The sequence below is a fragment of the Oncorhynchus masou genome, chromosome 8, assembly GCF_036934945.1.
Source record: "Oncorhynchus masou masou isolate Uvic2021 chromosome 8, UVic_Omas_1.1, whole genome shotgun sequence".
Classification (NCBI taxonomy): Eukaryota; Metazoa; Chordata; class Actinopteri; order Salmoniformes; family Salmonidae; genus Oncorhynchus; species Oncorhynchus masou.
The window spans coordinates 18165251-18189681 of NC_088219.1; the positions used below are offsets into that span (position 1 = coordinate 18165251).

The 24431-nt window shown below is 41.6% G+C and overlaps 1 protein-coding gene across 1 annotated transcript; it reads right to left on the minus strand.

Moving 5' to 3' along the window:
* Positions 1–1306: 1306 nt before the first annotated feature.
* LOC135544280 (ribosomal protein S6 kinase alpha-4-like) lies at positions 1307–24168 on the minus strand. The gene is made up of 18 exons (XM_064971768.1): positions 23171–24168; positions 22499–22570; positions 22227–22294; positions 21971–22121; positions 20073–20188; positions 19796–19903; positions 19485–19565; positions 19250–19353; positions 18740–18890; positions 18463–18624; positions 10672–10797; positions 9376–9509; positions 8550–8643; positions 6761–6931; positions 6207–6398; positions 5943–6111; positions 4290–4453; positions 1307–3595 (listed from the first exon to the last, which is right to left on the minus strand). Exons 1-18 carry the CDS (start codon positions 23262–23264, stop codon positions 3371–3373), a joined length of 2382 nt encoding a protein of 793 aa, XP_064827840.1. The 5' UTR covers positions 23265–24168; the 3' UTR covers positions 1307–3370.
* Positions 24169–24431: the final 263 nt, after the last annotated feature.

Below are 24431 nucleotides of genomic sequence, written 5' to 3' on the forward strand. Positions count from 1 at the left end.
TCGTTGATTAAAAAAATGACAATTCAATCCCACTTGTGAAGAAATCCAAGAGGGGTGTAGACTTTCGATAGGCACTGTATGTTAGCCTTGCTTACGCATATTCCTTCCATGTTTTCCCCTGCGCCAGCAACACATCCGTCAATGTGACTCTAGTGCTCGGGCTTACAAATGAGCACTCACCACCAGTGACCTTGCATGCGGACACCCTCTTGGCCTCCAGTCACATGATTGCTGGTTTTGCTTTTTCTACCTGATAGCACTGGAACTGTTTGGGTTCAGTATAGAACATGCTGGTGATGGAATGTTTCTTCCTCGGGTTATATGGTGCACAGAAGCCATGTTTAGGTACCGGGACTTAATAATGAAAGGAGTTTTTAGAAATAAATAATTACATTTTGATGTCAGAAAATAGAGAGTGGTAGGTCTGCCATGAAATCAACCTTGATGCATTGACACGAGTAGAGCTTCTCTACTGTTTTAATTATTTAAAAGCTTGGTGGATGAATGTAAGACAAAGTCTATATGTGGTGTTTGCAGGGCTCTGAGGTCTGCCAAAGCAGTTTTTTTTTTATTTTACCTTTATTTAACCAGGCAAGTCAGTTAAGAACACATTCTTATTTTCAATGACGGCCTGGGAACAGTGGGTTCAGGGGCAGAACGACAGATTTGTACCTTGTCAGCTCAGGGGTTTGAACTCGCAACCTTGCGGTTACTAGTCCAACGCTCTAAACACTAGGCTACCCTGCCACCCCAGTTTGCATGGGTCTGTGTTAAAGGGCTGGCTGTATCTGCTCAAGTATACATTTAATCCATCCCAGTGTGTGTGTGTGTGTGTGTTCTCGTGCTCTCAAACCAAAGGCAGGCTCATGCCTTGGGTCATTTCCAAGAAAGCAGATTGTACTGTAATTATTGGAATGGTCATGATTTACAGTTTCATCCATATCCATCTGTGTCACGTTCAATATATCACAATTTCCCATTGAAATGATCCACTCGTATAGTTTTGATTAATGGCAAAATGATAATCACGTTACAGCCATGTTGTCTATTGGTTTTCAATGGCTCATTGTGCCTGTTGGCCTGCTACTGGTAAGCACCCTACTGCCCCCTGCTGGTTACATTAACACTAAAGTCCATTTCTGTCAACTGTCACAACCGATACTGTACCTCATGTAACAAATATTTCCTGGATGCATAAAATGCAAGACAAAGTTTAATTAAAAATATACATCAATCATTTTCTCCTGAGCAAAAAGACTCACGGCAAATTTATGTAAGAGACTAAGAACTGAAGAAAATGAATAAATATTGAGTAAAATCATTTATTTTTCTCCACATTTAAGTGTTCGACACAGGACAAAGCATTACAAATTATTGTGACATAGTGTATCTCAATATCAAGATATGCTTTGAAGAACATTTTATATTTTTTGACAAAAAGGACAACAAAACATGGCATGGGCAGTATCTCATTAAAAATAGTATCTCAAATTCATAACATTAAAAAGACAACATACGACATCAACAGCCAAATGAAAATACAAACAATAGCATAGAACAAAAGCACAGTTCCCGACACAAAATAATGTTTATAAGAAATAACGAAAAATATATATATTTACTACATTAACTTGCAATAATGGTTTACCTGGAGACTAAGGAAAAGAGCACATATAATACCCAGAACCAGTCACGCTGCGCACACGCAAACCAATCAACATGCATACAGCACATACACTCAAACCCACCAAAGGTAAATCAGTCTGAAAACCATTACCACAGCATCAGAAAAACACATCACAACCCATAAAATGTCATAAATACTCAAATAAGCATTGTGTTTAAAGCTGAAATGTGTTATCACTGATTAAATGACTACATTTGTGCGATATCCAGGTACAAATCTAATCAACAGTCAATATATTTGGGTAAAAAAGTGATTGGTAAATGATCAGTGTAACTGACATTCAATGATAAAATACCGAAATGTCTTAAAAAAAACACGAAATTCTTTAAATCAGGGTGACAATTCTTACTCACAGTACAAAATAATTCATATTTTGATTTGTCCCTTTGAGAAATATAGCAAAAAGTTGCTCTGCTCATAAGAACTCAACACCATGAGCTGTAGGGCACTGTCATCTGTTTATGAGAATATAATATAAAATCAAATCAGAATGTTTATCATAACCCAGTGTTTATTTCCCCGTTTTATCTTATTTAGTCAGAATCATGATGCTTGTTAATTAATGAAGCACACATATTCACACACAGGACAATGGATGCCGTTATTTGACTTGCAGGTGAACTTCAGTGAACCAGTTAAGTATACACAGCGAGACCAATGTCAACAGAATACTGAAATCTCAAGCCAAAGGGAATGAAACTAAGGTTCCTGTGAATTGGCAGTATGGGACATCTGGGTCACAAAGACTGGACTGGGATCATCACGCAGGGTCAAAGTTCACTTGAACAGCTGTCCGCAGTAATAATAATAGATTTTCTTTTATATAGTACAGTAGCACCATTATTTCTCAATCTCAACCACACCATTAGATATAGTGAGAGACTTCAAACAGACTCCTAACCACTGCCTCGGTTTGTCATGCGATGAGTGCTGTGTATGTATCTACAAGTGCTCCGGTGTAGAGGTCATGACCTCCCTATGTATATATGGCTTGTGCTCATTATGGCTCCTCATTTCCCTTTACGTCTCCCTCCCTCCACCCTGCCTCCCTCCCTCCACCCTGCCTCCCTCCCCGCCTGCCTGCCTCCCTCCACCCTGCCTCCCTCCCTCCACCCTGCCTCCCTCCCTCCACCCTGCCTCCCTCCCTCCCTCTGGTACTGAGAACATGTTAACATCGGGATAACTGCATGCTCATCATCATCACCCTGGCAAGGTGACTGAAACCTTCCTTAGTATGACCTTAAAGCCAACAGTCTTCCATAACCTACCATACTGATATTTATCCTCTAGACCAGAGTTATGAAAACACTGGTCTAAAGCATATTTCCATTCAAGAAATTACATGTTAGTTAATTTCTTGAGAAAATTAAACGAGATGGTACAAGCTACTGCAGTTTACTGCAAATGGTAGAAACACATATAGATAAAAGTCATTGCATCATTACGACAATGCAAAAAGCATCGTCTTTCTAGAAAACAGGGAGGTGAATCCTTAAATATTTAACTCGTCTCTTAGTTGGTTCATAAATAAGCTCTTAGACTTAGAATTTGGAGATTCTAGATGACTTTGGAATTCGAATCAAGTCATCTCTGGTCTTTCAGAGACAGTATCCCAATCTGTCATATCTGAATGTGCTTCCTTCTTCTAACTTTATTCCTCCCACTCTTCCCCCTCCTCCCCTTCTAGTGCTTTTCTAGCTTCGGGGGCAGAGTTTGGTGTGGTGGCTGTGTTTTTGAGTTTGTTGCAGCAGCAGAGGCAGCTGAGGAAGAGGAAGAAGAGGATGAGCAAGAGGAGCTCCGTCGAGTCTCCACACCTGTACTTGTCATCTTGAGCTTGCGTCGCTTTGCAAGGGGGGCGTTGTCAACACTCTTCAGAAAGAAGCCCTCCCTCTTCCCCTTGTTGAACGCCTAATGGAGAGAGGATGTACATACAATAGTACATAAAATATTATAAATTGGGTGAATTGAGCTCTGAATGCTGATTGGCTGACAGCCGTGGTTTATCAGACCGTTTACCACGGATACAACAAAACATGTATTTTTACTGCTCTAATTACGTTGGTAACCAGTTTATAATAGCAATAAGGCACCTCTGGGGTTTGTGGTATATGGCCAATATTCCACGACTCAGGGCTGTATCCAGGCACTCCGCCGTGCTAAAGAACAGCCCTTAGCAGTGGCCATATACCACACCTCTGGCCTATCTGCTTAAATATAACCTACATATTCTATTACAACGCATATACACCTCCATTATATTTCTCTATTGTGGTTATTTCTCTATTGTCATTATATTGCGCATACCCTTTATTATATTCCTATAGTGCTTTTTTATATTGTGTACTCTATTTGTTTTACTCCAACATTTAACTTAATATTTGATTGAATACTTTTTTTATAGATGTTGCACTGTTGGAGAGGAGAGCTAGCAAGTGAGTAAGCATTTAATTGTAATGCGTACAATACGCTATACTCTTCACATGGCAAATAAACGTTGATTTGATTGGGAGATTTAAAAAATATATATAAATAAAAGAACACAAGGAATGTAATCTACTGGTTATAGAAAATGTATACTTTCTTCCCACTGGAATTCCATTACCTTGTAGGTGGCGTTGACATAGGAGCGGACGATGGGGCCGCTGGACTCGAGCACATCTGGGGTGCAGAGGGGGGTGGAGGATAGGATAGCCCCGCCCTGCAGCCAGCTGTTCTCTCTCAGAGCAGACAGCTTGAGACGCCTCTCTGGATCCACCGTCAGAAGCCCTGAACAAAAAACAGCAAGGAAGGAGGTTTAGAAGAGTTAGGGAGGGAAGGAGGGAGGTTTAGAAGAGTAAGGGAGGGAAGGAGAGAGGTTTAGAAGAGTAAGGGAGGGAAGGAGGGGTTAGGGAGGGAAGGAGGGAGGTTTAGAAGAGTAAGGGAGGGAAGGAGGGAGGTTTAGAAGAGTAAGGGAGGGAAGGAGGGAGGTTTAGAAGAGTAAGGGAGGGAAGGAGGGAGTTATAGAAGAGTAAGGGAGGGAAGGAGGGAGTTTTAGAAGAGTTAGGGAGGGAAGGAGGAAGGTTTAGAAGAGTTAGGGAGGGAAGGAGGGAGGTTTAGAAGAGTTAGGGAGGGAAGGAAGTAGGGAGGGAAAGCAAAAATGAAAAATATGAAAGGTTGGGAAGGGAGGGGGGTTAGTTTAGAAGAAAGAGAGAGAGGAAAGGAAGGAGCAGGGAGGGGCAGAGAAAGCATGACAGAAAAGAGGAAAGTGAGTGAGGGCAGGGCAGGGACAGATAAAGACGGGGGAAATGTTTAAAAGATTGAGTGAATGGAGAAGGAATAATTGCATCGTGATTGATTGATGATTGTCGACGACAGGAAAAGGAGGACCGAGCACGCCCCCATTCTCATTGACAGGGCTGCAGTGGAGCAGGTTGGTGAGCTTCAAGTTCCTTGGTGTCCACATCACCAACAACTAACATGGTGCAAACACACTAAGACAGTGGTGAAGAGGGCACGACAAAACCTATTCCCCCTCAGGAGACTGAAAAGTTTTAGCATTGGTCCTCAGATCCTCAAAAGGTTCAACAGCTGCACTATCGAGCTGCACTAACCTGATTGGTTGCATCACTGACTGGCATGGCAACTGCTTGACCTCCGACCGCAAGGCAATACAGGTAGTGCGTACGGCCCAGTTCATCACTGGGGCCAAGCTTCCTGCCATTCAGGACCTCTATACCAGGCGGTGTTAGAGGAAAGCCCTAAAAATTGTCAAAGACTCCAGCCACCCTAGTCTGTTATCTCTGCTACCGCACAGCAAGCGGTACCAGAGCGCCATGTCCAAAAGGCTTCTTAACAGCTTGTACCCCAAAGTCATAAGACTCCTGAACAGCTAATCAAAGGGCTACCCAGACCCCTGTTTTACACTGCTGCTACTCTGTTTATTATCTTTGCATATTTACTTTAACTCTACCTACATGTACATATTACCTCAATTAACTCAACTAACCGGTGCCCCCGCACATCCCTGTATATAGCCTTGCTATTGTTATTTGACTGCTGTTGTTTAATTTTTTGTTACTTTTTATTTTCTATTTGTTACTTAACACACACACAAAAAAAAAAACTTCTTAAAGCATTGTTGGTTAGGGGCTTGTAAGTAAGCATTTCACTGTAAGGTCTACCTACACCTGTTGTATTCGGCACATGTAACAAATAAAATGTGATTTGGATCATGTCAATGAGTGAATAAGGATAATGTAAGGGATGCAGAACATACCTTTCACAAGCTCTTTAGCCTCCCCTGACACACCCTTCCAGGCTTCTCCAGCCAACGAGAAGTCTCCCTCTTTAATTTTATGCATGATGTCAGCAGCATAAGATGAGGTCATCCCCGCTCGCTGCTGCTGCTTACTCTGGAAGGGCACCTGTCCTGACAGCATGGTGTACTGCCGGACGGACGGACACACACAGTCATTAATAACGTAATGATAATTGGTTTTACTAATGACACATTACAGAGTCAGGTTGGGAGAGAAAGTACCAGGATGACCCCAAGGCTCCAGAGGTCGCAGGCCTGGTCGTAACCGGTGCTGTGGAAGAGCTCAGGAGCAGCGTACTGTAGTGTGAAGCAGGGCGTCTGCAGGGGGGCGCTGCCCGCAGGGCACAGCCGGGCAAAACCAAAATCTATCACCTTCAGCACCGAGTCCTCCCCCTCGTCTGCAAACAGCACATTCTGAAAAAGAGAAAAGGAAAGAGAAAGAGAGAGAGCGAGCGAGCGAGAAAGAAGTGAGTGGGCCGTGCAGGAACAACACAGTCAACAGAAGGTTACAGTCATTGGCTGATGTAATGGAGCAACAAATGTCAATTTATTTTAGCCTGAACCAACAAAATAAAATCATAAACCTGATAGGCCATGCTTAGTGGTTTTTACAGCATTGCTAAAGACTTTGATCTCATCATACTCACTGGCTACAGGCTTTGGTTGGTACAGAGTACTATTGCAGCAAACTCAATTAATTCTTTCGGGCCATACATTTCTATAGAATATATTTAGACTCCCTCTCTCTCGCTGTCTGTGTCTGTCTGTTGGCCCACCTCTGGTTTGAGGTCTCTATGCACCACTCCAGCCTCGTGCATGAAGCCAACAGCTGACACAAGGCTCCTGAGCAGCTGACTGGCCTCTGATTCCCCAAACAGCTTCTTCTTCTTGATCCTCTCCAGCAGCTCCCCCCCACGCAGCAGCTCCATCACCAGGTACGTATGGAACTGAGAGAGTGGAGGGAGAGAAGGAAGGAAGGAGGATGGGGAAAGAGAAGGAGGTGGGGGGAGGGAGGATGGAAAAGAGGGGGTGGGGAGAGAGAAAATAATAAGGTTGTATGATGAGAAAATATTCTTGCTGCATGATTGATGAAGTTCCCCAATAAATACCCCAAATATCAAACATTATTGTGATTCAAGACCTTAAACCTTGTAAGTAAACACAGCCAAGGAGAAGAGAAAGAAAGTGCCTGTAGTTGTTAGTGGTTGAAGGTGTGTGCGTGTAGTTGTTAGTGGTTGAAGGTGTGTGCCTGTAGTTGTTAGTGGTTGAAGGTGTGTGCCTGTAGTTGTTAGTGCTTGAAGGTGTGTGCCTGTAGTTGTTAGTGGTTGAAGGTGTGTGCCTGTAGTTGTTAGTGGTTGAAGGTGTGTGCCTGTAGTTGTTAGTGGTTGAAGGAGGGAGCCTGTAGTTGTTAGTGGTTGAAGGTGGGTGCCTGTAGTTGTTAGTGGTTGAAGTTGGGTGCCTGTAGTGGTTAGTGCTTGAAGGTGTGTGCCTGTAGTGGTTAGTGCTTGAAGGTGTGTGCCTGTAGTTGTTAGTGGTTGAAGGTGGGTGCCTGTAGTTGTTAGTGGTTGAAGGTGTGTGCCTGTAGGGGTTAGTGCTTGAAGGTGTGTGCCTGTAGTGGTTAGTGGTTGAAGGTGTGTGCCTGTAGTGGTTAGTGGTTGAAGGTGGGTGCCTGTAGTGGTTAGTGCTTGAAGGTGTGTGCCTGTAGTGGTTAGTGCTTGAAGGTGTGTGCCTGTAGTTGTTAGTGGTTGAAGGTGGGTGCCTGTAGTTGTTAGTGGTTGAAGGTAGGTGCCTGTAGTTGTTAGTGGTTGAAGGTGTGTGCCTGTAGTTGTTAGTGCTTGAAGGTGGGTGCCTGTAGTTGTTAGTGGTTGAAGGTGGGTGCCTGTAGTTGTTAGTGGTTGAAGGTGTGTGCCTGTAGTGGTTAGTGGTTGAAGGTGTGTGCCTGTAGTTGTTAGTGGTTGAAGGTGGGTGCCTGTAGTGGTTAGTGGTTGAAGGTGTGTGCATGTAGTTGTTAGTGGTTGAAGGTGTGTGTCTGTAGTGGTTAGTGCTTGAAGGTGTGTGCCTGTAGTTGTTAGTGCTTGAAGGTGTGTGCCTGTAGTTGTTAGTGGTTGAAGGTGTGTGCCTGTAGTGCTTAGTGGTTTAAGGTGGGTGCCTGTAGTTGTTAGTGGTTGAAGGTGTGTGCCTGTAGTTGTTAGTGGTTGAAGGTGTGTGCCTGTAGTGGTTAGTGGTTGAAGGTGCGTGCCTGTAGTTGTTAGTGCTTGAAGGTGTGTGCCTGTAGTGGTTAGTGGTTGAAGGTGTGTGCCTGTAGTTGTTAGTGGTTGAAGGTGGGTGCCTGTAGTGGTTAGTGGTTGAAGGTGTGTGCCTGTAGTTGTTAGTGGTTGAAGGTGTGTGCCTGTAGTGGTTAGTGGTTGAAGGTGTGTGCCTGTAGTGGTTAGTGGTTGAAGGTGTGTGCCTGTAGTTGTTAGTGGTTGAAGGTGTGTGCCTGTAGTTGTTAGTGGTTGAAGGTGGGTGCCTGTAGTGGTTAGTGGTTGAAGGTGTGTGCATGTGCATAATATCATCCTTCTGTACCTGATCAGTGTAGACCTCATGCAGTTTGACAATGTTGGGGTGAGCCTCACACTGCCTGAGGGCAGCAATCTCCCTCTGAGTGTTCACCTCCATTCTAACAAGCAGGAGAGAGAGAGAGGCATTCACACATTAAAGGTCAACAACACAAAGCACCTCAGTGCGCCAAACAGCCTATGAAACAGCTGTGGTCATTTCTTTTGTTGTACTTTTATAAGGATCACCATTAGCTAACACCGTAACGCTAGCTAATTTTCCTGGGGTCCAACACCAATTAACAAGACATTACAAACACAAATCAAGACTTCACAAATATTCAACAAATAGACAATACAGACTAAATTAAATTAGATTAAAATACCTGACAGGAAACACATTTAACATTCAGTTGATGCTTTCTATTTCCTGTCCAGTCATTTGGTCTATCACATTAGATGGATGCACTTTTATTTTTTTCTTGATGGTGGATTTACTTTTTGCCTGAGAAGTATGGATTGGTAAAGAGTTCCATTCAGCTATGGCTCTATATAAAACTGTAGATTTAAGATGATTTGTCCTTGGCTTGGATTGTCTTAGCTTCCCTGAATTTGCCTGTCTGGTTTGGTGGTTATGCGTGTTGCTAGTATGTACTAACTGGTCTGAAAAATACTGTGGTTGGTAATGCAAAGCGCCCTACCCCCTTAAAATAAAATAAAAATAACAAAATGCCATGGAATAGGCATTAAAACACAGCAGCGTGAAGTGTGTAATTCATCATGCTGGTGTAATAATGACACATTGCATTAGCGAGTGACAGAGTCAAAGCCATCGCCACACCCGGCTGACTCACCTGCGGCTGATGATCTTAACGGCGTACTCATGGCCACTCTGGTGGTGTCGACACTTCCTGCACACAGAGAAGCTGCCCTCGCCCAGGGGCGCCCCCTGCAGGTACAGCTCATACAGCTGGAAGAACGTAGAGTCCTGCAGAGGACAAGAGAGGGAAGTCAAATTCAACTGCACAGGAAACTGTAGAATGTGTCCAAATTAAATATTTAAATTGCTGGCTGGACGGATATTTATTAAAACAGCACAGATTGAGCTCAGGACAGCAAGACCTGACGTAATACATTCACCTAACAACATTCATACAGCCATGTCAGGACTAGTTCCATACCTCTAACATAACACTGGCTTTCCTACAACCATGTGAGGACTAGTTCCATACCTCTAACATAGCACTGGCTTTCCTACAGCCATGTGAGGACTAGTTCCATACCTCTAACATAACACTGGCTTTCCTACAACCATGTGAGGACTAGTTCCATACCTCTAACATAACACTGGCTTTCCTACAGCCATGTGAGGACTAGTTCCATACCTCTAACATAACACTGGCATTCCTACAACCATGTGAGGACTAGTTCCATACCTCTAACATAACACTGGCTTTCCTACAGCCATGTGAGGACTAGTTCCATACCTCTAACATAACACTGGCTTTCCTACAACCATGTGAGGACTAGTTCCATACCTCTAACATAACACTGGCTTTCCTACAACCATGTGAGGACTAGTTCCATACCTCTAACATAACACTGGCTTTCCTACAACCATGTGAGGACTAGTTCCATACCTCTAACATAACACTGGCTTTCCTACAGCCATGTGAGGACTAGTTCCATACCTCTAACATAACACTGGCTTTCCTACAACCATGTGAGGACTAGTTCCATACCTCTAACATAACACTGGCTTTCCTACAGCCATGTGAGGACTAGTTCCATACCTCTAACATAACACTGGCTTTCCTACAACCATGTGAGGACTAGTTCCATACCTCTAACATAACACTGGCTTTCCTACAGCCATGTGAGGACTAGTTCCATACCTCTAACATAACACTGGCTTTCCTACAGCCATGTGAGGACTAGTTCCATACCTCTAACATAACACTGGCTTTCCTACAGCCCGGTCAGGACTAGTTCCATACCTCTAACATAACACTGGCTTTCCTACAGCCATGTGAGGACTAGTTCCATACCGCTAACATAGCACTGGCTTTCCTACAGCCATGTGAGGACTAGATCCATACTGCTAACATAGCACTGGCTTTCCTACAGCCATGTGAGGACTAGATCCATACCGCTAACATAGCACTGCGACGGACAGTGGATGAGCCCGGTCGCTCTGCTCCCATCTGGCCCTCCATGAAGTCCCCCATCACCACGTTCTTGTTGAACAGAATGGAGGGAGCAACGAAAGAATAGCCCTGAAATGGAAGAGAAGAGTCTTTTTATTTTATTGAAAATCCAAAACATACAATATACTTGCAGTGAAGCCACTCAACAACTACATCACACCAATCACCCAACAGACTCCCATTCAAAAACGGGGACACAAACCCTCCTAGATCCTCCCGCAGTTCACCACAGCTGTCCCTCAACCTTCCGAGACCCATCCCATAGTCACCCCCCCCCCCAAGAAAAATCAAACAAAAAATCTAATTAATTCCATCCACCACCCCCAAGAACACCCCCTACGCACCAACAACCAAGAAAATGAGCTCATGAGAAAAAAGAAAGACAAAAGTAAACAGAAAACAATGCAAAAAAATAAATAAAAAAAGGACATCAAGGACAACTAAAATCAAAACAGCAAGGCCAACTGTATATATTTGAGTGTTTGAGTGCATGTCTGGCACTATTTACATGTGTGTGTGTGTGTCTGTGTATGAGTGTATTTGAATGAGAGTGTGTGTATATGCATGTGTACAAACATCAGCATCAGCCTCAGGCAAACCAGCATTAGCTGTAAAAACACTGTCCATCAGTGTCGTTCAAACTTACGTTTCATTATGTTTTATACTTTATTTTTGACCATCATTCTATCTCCTGCCAAGCAACTCCACTCCCACTTGTCTCCAATTCCACATCCCAACCCTCAGCCCATTCCACCTATCTGTGCCGGCCACCCTCTCCGGATTTCTACGCAACATACAGTGGGGCAAAAAAGTATTTAGTCAGCCACCAATTGTGCAAGTTCTCCCACTTAAAAAGATGAGAGAGGCCTGTAATTTTCATCATAGGTACACTTCAACTATGACAGACAAAATGAGATAAAAAAATCCAGAAAATCACATTGTAGGATTTTTTATGAATTTATTTGCAAATTATGGTGAAAAATAAGTATTCGGTCACCTACAAACAAGCAAGATTTCTGGCTCTCACAGACCTGTAACTTCTTCTTTAAGTGGCTCCTCTGTCTTCCACTCGTTACCTGTATTAATGGCACTTATTTGAACTGGTTATCAGTATAAAAGTCACCTGTCCACAACCTCAAACAGTCTCACTCCGAACTCCACTATGGCCAAGACCAAAGAGCTTTCAAAGGACACCAGAAACAAAATTGTAGACCTGCACCAGGCTGGGAAGAATGAATCTGGAATGGGTAAACAGCTTGGTTTGAAGAAATCAACTGTGGGAGCAATTATTAGCAAATGGAAGACATACAAGACCACTGATAATCTCCCTCGATCTGGGGCTCCACGCAAGATCTCACCCCGTGGGGTCAAAATGATCACAAGAATGGTGAGCAAAAATCCCAGAACCACACGGGGGACCCAGTGAATGTCCTGCAGAGAGCTGGGACCAAAGTAACAAAGCCTACCATCAGTAACACACTACGCCGCCAGGGACTCAAATCCTGCAGTGCCAGACGTCTCCCCCTGCTTAAGCCAGTACATGTCCAGGCCCATCTGAAGTTTGCTAGAGAGCATTTGGATGATCCAGAAGAAGATTGGGAGAATGTCATATGGTCAGATGAAACCAAAATATAACTTTTTGGTAAAAACTCAACTCGTCGTGTTTGGAGGACAAAGAATGCTGAGTTGCATCCAAAGAACACCATACCTACTGTGAAGCATGGGGGTGGAAACATCATGCTTTGGGGCTGTTTTTCTGCAAAGGGACCAGGACGACTGATCCGTGTAAAGGAAAGAATGAATGGGGCCATGTATCGTGGGATTGAGTGAAAACCTCCTTCCATCAGCAAGGGCATTGAAGATGAAACGTGGCTGGGTCTTTCAACATGACAATGATCCCAAACACACAGCCCGGGCAACGAAGGAGTGGCTTCGTAAGAAGCATTTCAAGGTCCTGGAGTGGCCTAGCCAGTCTCCAGATCTCAACCCATAGAAAATCTTTGGAGGGAGTTGAAAGTCAGTGTTGCCCAGCAACAGCCCCAAAATATCACTGCTCTAGAGGAGATCTGCATGGAGGAATGGGCCAAAATACCAGCAACAGTGTGTGAAAAATTGTGAAGACTTACAGAAAACGTTTGACCTCCGTCATTGTCAACAAAGGGTATATAACAAAGTATTGAGATAAACTTTTGTTATTGACCAAATAGTTATTTTCCACCATAATTTGCAAATAAATTCATTAAAAATCCTACAATGTGATTTTCTGGATTTTTTTCCCTCATTTTGTCTGTCATAGTTGAAGTGTACCTATGATGAAAATTACAGGCCTCTCTCATCTTTTTAAGTGGGAGAACTTGCGCAATTGGTGGCTGACTAAATACTTTTTTGCCCCACTGTATATATCTTTCAACTATGCTGTGATGTTTAACGTACAATGTCAATCTATCTAATCGAAAAGAATCCACAGATTGCGAGGTGAAGATAAATACTTTTACTAAGAGTATTAGTATATAAGTAATTGACTGGCCCGGTCTCTCAATAGTACTATTGCTAGGGTCAATTTTAGATCAATGCTACAGTATGCATTTTCAGCCATTCCTGAACCTGAGACCAGGAACAGGCTACCTACCTGAGGGCAATACCAAAATAAATGGTCTATTGATTCTGTATCCTCACAACAAAATCTGCAGAGCTTGGATGATTTTATGCCCGAAACATTCAAGATTTTCTTGGTGGCAAGAATTCTATATAATCATTTTAGCTGAAAAGCACAAAGTCTTGAATCTTGCGTCATTTTATATATCAACTAATACACCCTGGACCATGGAATCGGTACATCAAAAAATCTCTTCCAAACTATTTTGCAATCTGTATGGCACAGTTATCAATATCCTGGTCCTCAAATGAAACTGGTATACTTTCCTATTTATGACAGTTTTATTCCTCCGCAAGTTTTGATACTTTATCTGCACAAAGGCAATTTTTAAACAATGGATGAGCTTTTTTAGTAATCTACTTGAGAACCGTTTATGGTTCAAGTAAAACTTTTGAATAAGTGAAGCTTTTAGAGAGAGGTTTAGTGCTTTTATATTTAATAATCTCAACCCACCCAATTCATTATATAGATAAGCACGCTTTATTTTGTCTGGTGTAGCGTCCCAGATAAAGCAAAGTATTTTTTAGCTCATATGATTTGAAAAACAAAGCATCAGGAGTAGGCAGCCCCATAAGTAAGTGAGTAAACTGAGATATGATTAAGGAGTTAAATCAGGGCAATTTTTCCATAAATAGACAGATATTTACCTATTCATGGTTGCAGGATCTTGTCTACAAGTTTTCTATTGAAATTCATTGTGGAGAGCATATTTATATATTTTGTGATATGAATACCAAGTATGGCTACTTCACTGGCAGCCCATTTTATAGGCAAACTGCTGGGTAATGTAAAAGTTGTGCATTTAAAAGATCCAATACGTAATATTGTACAGTTATCATAATTAGGTTTTTAGTCCAGAGTCCATAAAAGTTATCTAGATCTTCAATGAGACATAGCTGGGATCTAGCTTGCAGACTTAATATAAAACTTGAGTCATCTGCATACATAGACACCTTTGTTATTTAGCCTTTGATTTCTAATCCTCTAATGTTGTTATTGGATCTGATTTTAATAGCTAGCATTTCGATGGCCATAACGAATAGATATGGTGTCAGCGGACACCCTTGTTTAACTCCACTTAACAATTCAAAATCAAATCAAATTTTATTGGTCACATACAGATGGTTAGTAGATGTAAAATGCTTGTGCTTTTAGTTCCGACCATCCAGTAATATCTAACAAGTAATCTAACAATAACTACCTTATACACACAAGTGTAAAGGAATGAATAAGAATATGTACATATAAATATATGGATGGGTGATGGCCGAACAGCATAGGCTGGAAGCAGTAGATGGCATAGAATGCAGTATATACATGAGATGAGTAATGTAGGGTATGTAAACATTATATAAAGTGGCATTGTTTAAAGTGACTAGTGATACATTTATTTAATCCAATTCAAAACTCTCTGAGAAGTAGTAGGGGTTATTTACTATTCTACACCTGGGGTTGCTATATATAACTTTTACCCATTTTATAAGCGAATCACCAAAATTGAAAAAAAATCCAGGCATTTATAAATAAAATCCAGTCTTACTTTATCAAATGCCTTTTCAAAATCCGCTATAAATACCAGGCCTATTCCTCTGTAATTTGGCCTTCGCACTGATCTTTCTGTACATTTGTTAATTTTACATTTTTTGTATTATTTAGAAAGAATTATTCAATCAGTGGGAGAGGATGAGATGGAAAAGAGAATATCTGCTTAAAATATTTAGCTTCCTCTTTTAAAATATCATTTGGAGAATCATAGACGACTCCGTCTTCAGTAACGAGTTTCTGCTAGAGATTCAGGAAGTATTTTGTGCATTTTTCTCCATATTCCATCCAGTTTGCTTTATTTTTGTAATAGATTACATTAGATTGTTCTTGAATAAGTTCCACAAGTTCTTTTTGTTTTTCCTTTCATTTATTTTGTATCTCTGGACCAGCCTTTCTTAAAGTATGGGTCGTGACCCAAAGTGGGTCGTAGACCTGTTAATGGTGGGTCACAAAGTGTCAGAGTACATTTATAATTATTTCATTACTGGAATTGACTTTGGCCAAGTGCAACTGCACTCTCTGTTCAGTGTGCTCTCTGCTTAGCAGCGGTGTCTCTACACTCTGTTCAGTGTGCGCTCTGCTTAGCAGCGGTGTCTCTACTCTCTATTCAGTGTGCTCTCTGCTTAGCAGCGGTGTCTCTGCTCTCTGTTCAGTGCACTCTCTGCTTAGCAGGAGTGTCTCTGTTGCTGTTAAAATACAAGCAATCATTTTCATTCTGAACTGGAATACACTGATAGACGCAGGATGCTTTTTGAGGCTGAGAAACTGACTGAGAAGCAGTAGATGTTCTGATCCAGTTTGGCACCCCATACCTGTGAGAGTCAGGGTTCTCAACTGTCAAAAACTGAGCCCAGAATAGACCTGCTTGTTGAAAACTTCAACCAGTCACACACCATTCATTAGGACTGTGTGTGTGTGTGTGTGTTTTATGGTCTACATCTGTGTGATGTGATCAATCAGTTTATTCCAGTGAATTATTGTATTTTAACAGTAACAGGTCCAACCTAGACACATATGTAAGAGCTTTTTAATGGGGAAAAATAAACATGAATAGCTATTTTATATGGGTATTTCATTTAATTGTTCTTTGTCTATGTTGCATTTGTTAATGGTCATAAGGGCAATGAAAAGTATCGATATTTACGTAGTTACATGTTTTTGTAAGCTTGGGTCCCAGGAAAACACAGAATTTCTCATTTGGGTCCCAGGCTGAAAATGTTTAAGAACCCCTGCTCTGTTGTATCGCTTTTATTGCTATCTACCTGTACTATTTGTTTATGTATTTCCCTTGTTAGTCTAGTCTCTTTAGCCAGAAACTGCTTTTTTATTATTGATGAATAATGAATTGAATGACCTTCGATGGTACATTTAAAGGTATGCCTAACAATAAGTGGATTTGCTGTTCCTATATTATACTGGAAAAATTCTGTTATAAATTATTCTGTCTTAGTTAAAAATAAGTTGTCCTCCAGTGAACTTAAAATGTCCAATATGCCCGTAACACATGGAAATTCTATAAGAGTTATGTGAAGGCCAATTAGATGATGATCTGATCGCATTCTGTCTCCTATTAAAGCTTTTTTAACCTTTAATGCAAGACACAAAGAGACAAGAAAGTAGTCAAGACGACGAGCTTGATTAAGTCTCCTCCATGTACAGTGCCTTGCAAAAGTATTCGGCCCCCTTGAACTTTGCGACCTTTTGCCACATTTCAGGCTTCAAATATAAAGATATAAAACTGTATTTTTTTGTGAAGAATCAACAACTAGTGGGACACAATCATCAAGTGGAACGACATTTATTGGATATTTCAAACTTTTTTAACAAATCAAAAACTGAAAAATTGGCCGTGCAAAATTATTCAGCCCACCTTTTGCTGCGATTACAGCTGTAAGTCGCTTGGGGTATGTCTCTATCAGTTTTGCACATCGAGAGACTGACATTTTTTCCCATTCCTCCTTGCAAAACAGCTCGAGCTCAGCGAGGTTGGATGGAGAGCATTTGTGAACAGCAGTTTTCAGTTCTTTCCACAGATTCTCGATTGGATTCAGGTCTGGACTTTGACTTGGCCATTCTAACACCTGGATATGTTTATTTTTGAACCATTCCATTGTAGATTTTGCTTTATGTTTTGGATCATTGTCTTGTTGGAAGACAAATCTCCATCCCAGTCTCAGGTCTTTTGCAGACTCCATCAGGTTTTCTTCCAGAATGGTCCTGTATTTGGCTCCATCCATCTTCCCATCAATTTTAACCATCTTCCCTGTCCCTGCTGAAGAAAAGCAGGCCCAAACCATGATGCTGCCACCACCATGTTTGACAGTGGGGATGGTGTGTTGTGGTTGATGAGCTGTGTTGCTTTTACACCAAACATAACGTTTTGCATTGTTGCCAAAAAGTTCAATTTTGGTTTCATCTGACCAGAGCACCTTCTTCCACATGTTTGGTGTGTCTCCCAGGTGGCTTGTGGCAAACTTTAAACGACACTTTTTATGGATATCTTTAAGAAATGGCTTTCTTCTTGCCACTCTTCAATAAAGGCCAGATTTGTGCAATATAAAACTGATTGTTGTCCTATGGACAGAGTCTCCCACCTCAGCTGTAGATCTCTGCAGTTCATCCAGAGTGATCATGGGCCTCTTGGCTGCATCTCTGATCAGTCTTCTCCTTGTATGAGCTGAAAGTTTAGAGGGACGGCCAGGTCTTGGTAGATTTGCAGTGGTCTGATACTCCTTCCATTTCAATATTATCACTTGCACAGTGCTCCTTGGGATGTTTAAAGCTTGGGAAATCTTTTTGTATCCAAATCCGGCTTTAAACTTCTTCACAACAGTATCTCGGACCTGCCTGGTGTGTTCCTTGTTCTTCATGATGCTCTCTGCGCTTTTAACGGACCTCTGAGACTATCACAGTGCAGGTGCATTTATACGGAGACTTGATTACACACAGGTGGATTGTATTTATCATCATTAGTCATTTAGGTAAACATTGGATCATTCAGAGATCCTCACTGAACTTCTGGAGAGAGTTTGCTGCACTGAAAGTAAAGGGGCTGAATAATTTTGCACGCCCAATTTTTCAGTTTTTGATTTGTTAAAAAAGTTTGAAATATCCAATAAATGTCGTTCCACTTCATGATTGTGTCCCACTTGTTGTTGATTCTTCACAAAAAAATACAGTTTTATATCTTTATGTTTGAAGCCTGAAATGTGGCAAAAGGTCGCAAAGTTCAAGGGGGCCGAATACTTTCGCAAGGCACTGTATATCTCACTAGGTCAGGATTTTTTAGTCTCCAAATATCCACTATTTCTAATGTGTCCATAATATTTGTGATTTCTTTAAGGGCACAGTGATGATAGTTTGTAAAGTGATTTCCTTTACGGTCCATTGAGGTACTTAACACTGTGTTATAGTCTCCTACCATAATGGGAATATTCTTATTTGTGGAGAAACTATCAAAAGGTGTCTTCCTGTGACAGTGTAGGCACAGAGTAGGTATTCTGCATATTGCATATATAAGGTATAAGGGGTACCTGGAACAGTCGATCAGTGCTTGGTGGGGTGCTGGCTGGAGAGTAGAGAGGATTCATGCCAGTGAACTCCTCAGCAAAGTTTCCTGTATCCAGCTCACTCCTGATCTCTGGTTTGAACGGGCTGACTACCTTCTTCTCAGCCAGGTCTGACCAACTGAGACCCTATGAATATAGAGCAATGAAAAAAGAATGGTGAGAGTGTGTGGGTGTGGCAGTTGGAAGATAAAGAGAGGGAGTGAGATAGGCCTAGAGACAGAGCAGGAGTGAAGACGAGCACCTTGAAGAAGGCATGAGTCTTGATGTCTTCGGCCCTTCGGGGCCCAGAGCCCAGTCTCTTGTGGGGGTCTTTGACCAACAGCTTCCTCAACAGGTCCTGAGCCACGGCGCCGATCATAGAGGGGAACGGCGGCTCACAATGTAAGATGCGCCTGAGCGAAGGGCAGGAAGGGGGGAGGAACGAAAAAGAGAAAGAGGGAAGAACAATCACTGTATACACTGTGTAAACCCAGCCCTAATTATAAGCCAACCATTATGGCCATAAAGAACACGATTGCAAACACATTAACAGAATATCTAATTAAGCTGCAGGCTTTGTTACACAAAGGACGCAGCACAACTAATTTCTTTGTTATTGTATTCAGACAGTAAGCTAAAAGAGAGGGTGAAACGAGCCACCTTTACAATAGATGTCATTATTTTGATAAGTTGCCGAGGGCCATAGACAATGATGAAAGAGTGGGACGGAACCAGTGTTTGTGAGGAGGGGTGGATGACACACAGCACTCACTTGGACACCTCACTCTGGGAGTTCCTCTCCCCCTCCAAGGTGAATGGTGACGCCCCCGTCAGTAACTCAAACATCAGGATCCCCAGACTCCACCAATCTACCGACTGGAGAAAGGAAGGATGACAAAATAAACGAAAGATGACTCTGTGTTCTACAGTAATTGATGTGTAATAAAATGCTGTAGCTCACAGCGCATGTTCAAAGTTCTCTCCCTGTGTGATGCGTTAACTCTTACCTTTCCATGACCAGACTTCCCCCTGATGATCTCTGGAGCCATGTACTCTATGGTGCCACAGAACGAATATGTCCTTTCCTTCTGTAGTGGGGAAAATAAACACATGACTCAGTCTGTAGTAACCTAACGTAGCAGGTGTAAAAGAATGCAGTTTTCAGCGGAAAAGGAAGCTAGATTGAATTAGATGTATCCCTGAAAACCAGATAAGACTAGTCTGTAGTGACAAAAATATATGCATGGATACATACATGCACAGATTGTGTCCACACAAATAGAAGCATCAATGAAAAGGGTTTCCTTTTTTTACATACCTCCTCCTCCAGGAACTCTTTGCTAAGCCCAAAATCTGTCAGCACTAAATGTCCCTCGCTGTCCAAGAGGATGTTCTCTAACTTGATGTCCCGGTACACGATGCCCAGCTGTGCGAATCATACCGAACAGGAAGTTACATACACAGGATAACATATGATTAACAGAGAGAGGATAGAATCTAGCCTTCACGTAATTATGTAAGATTAACATGTAGGAAGTAAATAGAATGGAATATCTGCCAAGTAATGTAAAGGACAGAAATGCTCGATAACATACCTTGTGGAGGTGCTCCAGGGCCAGGATAATCTCCCCGATGTAAATCCGCACCTCTTCCTCAGAGAAGTGATCTCGCTGGTACAAGTGTGTGAACATCTCCCCTCCGCTCACATAGTCTACACACACGTGCACAGATACATATAACACTTGAATAGACAAACACAAATCACACACATAGACAGTCATATAGACAGAAACATACAGTACACACTAGAGGTCGACCGATTAATCGGAATGGCCGATTAATTAGGGCCGATTTCAAGTCTTCATAACAATCGAAAAACCTGTATTTTTAGGCGCCGATTTACGATTATTAAAAAAACATTTTATTTATTTATTTTTCTACCTTTTATTTAACTAGGCAAGTCAGTTAAGAACACATTCTTATTTTCAATGACTGCCTAGGAACTGTGGGTTAACTGCCTTGTTCAGGGGCAGAAAGACAGATTTTCACCTTGTCAATTCAGGGGTTTCAATCTTGCAACCGCACAGTTAACTAGCCCAACACTCTAAACATTGCACTCCACGAGTATCCTGCCTGTTACGCAAATGCAGTAGAAGCCAGGGTAAATTGCTAGCTAGCATTAAACTTATCTTATAAAAACAATCAATCATAATCACTAGTTATAACTACTAATCTAGTTTCGCAGGCAATATTAACCAGGTGAAATTGTGTCATTTCTCTTGCGTTCATTGCACGCAGAGTCAGGGTATATGCAACAGTTCGGGCTGCCTGTCTCATTGCGAACTAATTTGCCAGAATTTTACATAATTATGACATACATTGAAGGTTGTGCAATGTAACAAGAATATTTAGACTTAGGCATGCCACCCGTTAAGATAAAATAAAGAACGGTTCCGTATTTCACTGAAATAATAAACGTTTTGTTTTCGAAATGATAGTTTCCGGATTCTATCATATTAATGACCAAAGGCTCGTATTTCTGTGTTATTATGTTATAATTAAGTCTGATTTGATAGAGCAGTCTAACTGAGCAGCAGCAGGCCTGTAATGATTCATTCAAACAGCACTTTCGTGCATTTTGCCAGCAGCTCTTCGCAAGCACAGCACTGTTTATGACATCAAGCCTATCCAACTAATGGCTTGTGTAACCAATGTGAAATGGCTAGCTAGTTAGCTGGGTGTGCGCTAATACTGTTTCAAATGTCACTCGCTCTGAGACTTGGAGTAGTTATTCCCCTTGCGCTGCAAGGGCCGTGGCTTTTGTGGAGCGATGGGTAATGATGCTTCGCGTGTGGCTGTTGTCGATGTGTTCCTGGTTCGAGCCCAGGTAGGGGCGAGGAGGGGGACGGAAGCTATACTGTTACACTGGCAATAAGTGCCTATAAGAACATCCAATAGTCAAAGGTATATGAAATACAAATGGTATAGAGAGAAATAGTCCTATAAATACTATATTAACTACAACCTAAAACCTCTTACCTTGGAATATTGAAGTCTCATCTTAAAAGGAACCACCAACTTTCATATGTTCTCATGTTCTGAGCAAAGAACCTTTTTTAAATGGCACATATTTTACATGGCACACATTTTTACATGGCACATATTACTTTCTTCTCCAACACTTTGTTTTTGCATTATTTAAACCAAATTGAACATGTTTCATTATTTATTTGAGGCTAAATTGATTTTATTTATGTTTTATATTAAGTTAAAATAAGTGTTAATTAAGTATTGTTGTAATTGTCATTATTACAAATAAAAAAATGGGCCGATTAATCGGTATCGGCTTTTTTTGGTCCTCCAACAATCGGTATCGGCGTTGAAAAATCATAATCGGTCGACCTCTAGTATACACACAGAAATATACACTTTCAGCACTTCAAGATCATAGCCGGAGTGTTCCATGTATGGGTCTTTTTGACCCAGCGCTCACCCAAGATAAGATGGAGCTTAGTCTGGGTCTGGAAGGCGTAGTGCAGTGTGACCAGGAACGGGGACTGGCGGATGTGTTCCAGCACCTGTCTCTCTGTACGTGTGTGCTCTGCAGTCTTTGCCTTCTGAACAATGGCTGCTTTCTTCAACACCTGAGACATAATCATCAATAGTCAGTCAACCCGCCCATAAATTCTCCCTACATCAGACAATGTCAATGCTTGGGTTGTCTTTGGACCAATGTCACAGAGACTCACCTTCATGGCATACAGCTTCCCTTCATCATGACCACTGTTCTTTCTGACCAGAAACACTTTCCCATAGGCTAGACAGAGACACACAGCACAGAATGGAAAACTCTGCATCACATTTGATTGTAGCTACTACCACCCACCCAGGAGCCTGCACTACATTTAATATAGTTTATTCTAAATGTTCTACAAAAAATACAGTAAAATAAAGTTATCCAGGTCTCCAATAACAACATGACCCTATGCTATGAACCCCAGATCGGCACAGTGAGACTCACCTCCTGTGCCCAAGACTTTGAGAAGCTCAAAGTTCTCCATGCCCACTCTCTCAGTATGGCCCGTGAGGTTTGCTGGCATGGGGGAATGAGTACAGTATCAGTGCTTACACACAACACACGCTCATGCACACACACACTGAGGAAACACAGGGAGCACAGTAAACTGTAAATATTTTGTGACACCACAACAAACATTGATGGTCTGCTTGCATTTATCCATTGCTGTGATCCCAGGTGTCGGGTCATAGAACTAGGAACCTTGGAACCTCTAACTGCGGCATTTTGACTGTTAAACTCATGGGTACACTCACAAAGGCTGCCTGGTATTATGATGCAATCATTTCCATGGTAATGCATAATGTTCATTCAAATGATGTTAACAGATGTGGCTCATGCAATGGAATGTATTTTTTGTAACATCAGTAGAATTAATCAACAAAGCAAAGCACATATTGAAGGGTACACTTCCTGCTTTTACTTCCTGCTTTACTCCAATGGGTACACCTGCAATGTCCACCAGTCCACCATCGACTTGAATTGGGGAAGCCTGTTCTATTCATTCACTGAAATACTGATGGGCAACATTTACCCAAAGTGTATAGCATATTCAAATCCTTTGACAGGTTCACATAATACATTATGAAACAGTAGTTTACTTTGATGGTTACTTACCATTGGTGATCTCATGTTTGACAGTGCAGGCTTTCCTCCGGATCCCAGTATCGGAGTCCTCGCTACTACTACTATCCGAGCCGTCTCCAGACATTTCAAATGTTTATGTGGCTACTCTTCAAAATAAATAAACCGATTTAGCTGAGGTGTTTTGTATAATAACCTCAGACGCATCAGATTTTATGTAGTCAAAGAAAATAACAAATGTAGCCTTATGTACGAATTAATTTGGGAGCCGTTGCATGCATTATAAACATAGTTTTGTTGTTTTATTTTCTAAACAATATCATTGCTAGACTTAATCCCCTAGACATCCCGCTGTTCTGCCTAATCTACTACTAAAACGAAAATACTAGCTAACACTGTATTAATAATAAACCAGAATCTTACGTCTGTAGCTAGCTAGATAACTGTGTCCACTCGGATGTTATTGCCTACTACAACAGACTAACGTTAACTGCTGCTGATCTCTCTAGCACTGGTTTGATTACAATATAGCGCCGAACTGACCAGACAGCATTAAACTGGCTACATAGTAGCGAGTGGCCTATGTCTTGCTAGCTAGCTACCTTTTTCAACAATATTTTTGACAAACTGAAATTAGCAACTAGCTAGCTACTCATTTGTAGCTACGCTAACCGGTTATAGACAATTACAGCTAGTTAACTAACCTTCAGTAATACGTCAAAACTATGTAAAACCTCGGCAACTTCACAACCAAACTGTTAACGTCATTAGCTAACTAGAAAGCTAGCTGTCCTGTCAGAGCTAGCTAACGTTAGCTTGCTTGCTGACTGTCGGTTAATTTTAATTTCATTGCAAGCTTACTGTTTATAGCTAGCATGTTGCGAATACCTATTTTATGCTATTTCGTCCGGATAGGATGTGACACACGCTGAAGATATACCACTTTTGAAGTTATTTGACAACAATGATTGTAAAAGTAGGTTTAGGTAGCTAGTTGATGTTGTGGCTGGAGTAGTCCATTGTACGGAAGCCGCAATGTCACAGTTTTAGGAACTTTTTTGGGAGACCTGTTGGTTAGACCGCTTAGAAGTGGGCTGCTACAGCCTACAGGTAATACTTTTAGGTCTACTAACTACCCGAAATTGTGCTGATAATAGCTTGCTAAATTATTTGAATGTGGGGATGACAGTAATGGGGATGATGACGATGCTGATGATTATTGTTATGATATTGATTAATTATCAGCTATCATAATCATTCAGTAATATTATATAGTAGGCTGACACATTATTAT

Excerpts from the sequence above, each read along its gene's own strand:
- LOC135544280 (XM_064971768.1), bottom strand. The coding sequence starts at position 23,264 with ATGTCTGGAGACGGCTCGGATAGTAGTAGTAGCGAGGACTCCGATACT. Across the intron at positions 19,904-20,072 it reads CCCTGGAGCACCTCCACAAG|CTGGGCATCGTGTACCGGGA; the intron begins GTATGTTATCGA and ends TGATTCGCACAG. Across the intron at positions 6,932-8,549 it reads ATGAGGTCTACACTGATCAG|TTCCATACGTACCTGGTGAT; the intron begins GTACAGAAGGAT and ends CCACTCTCTCAG.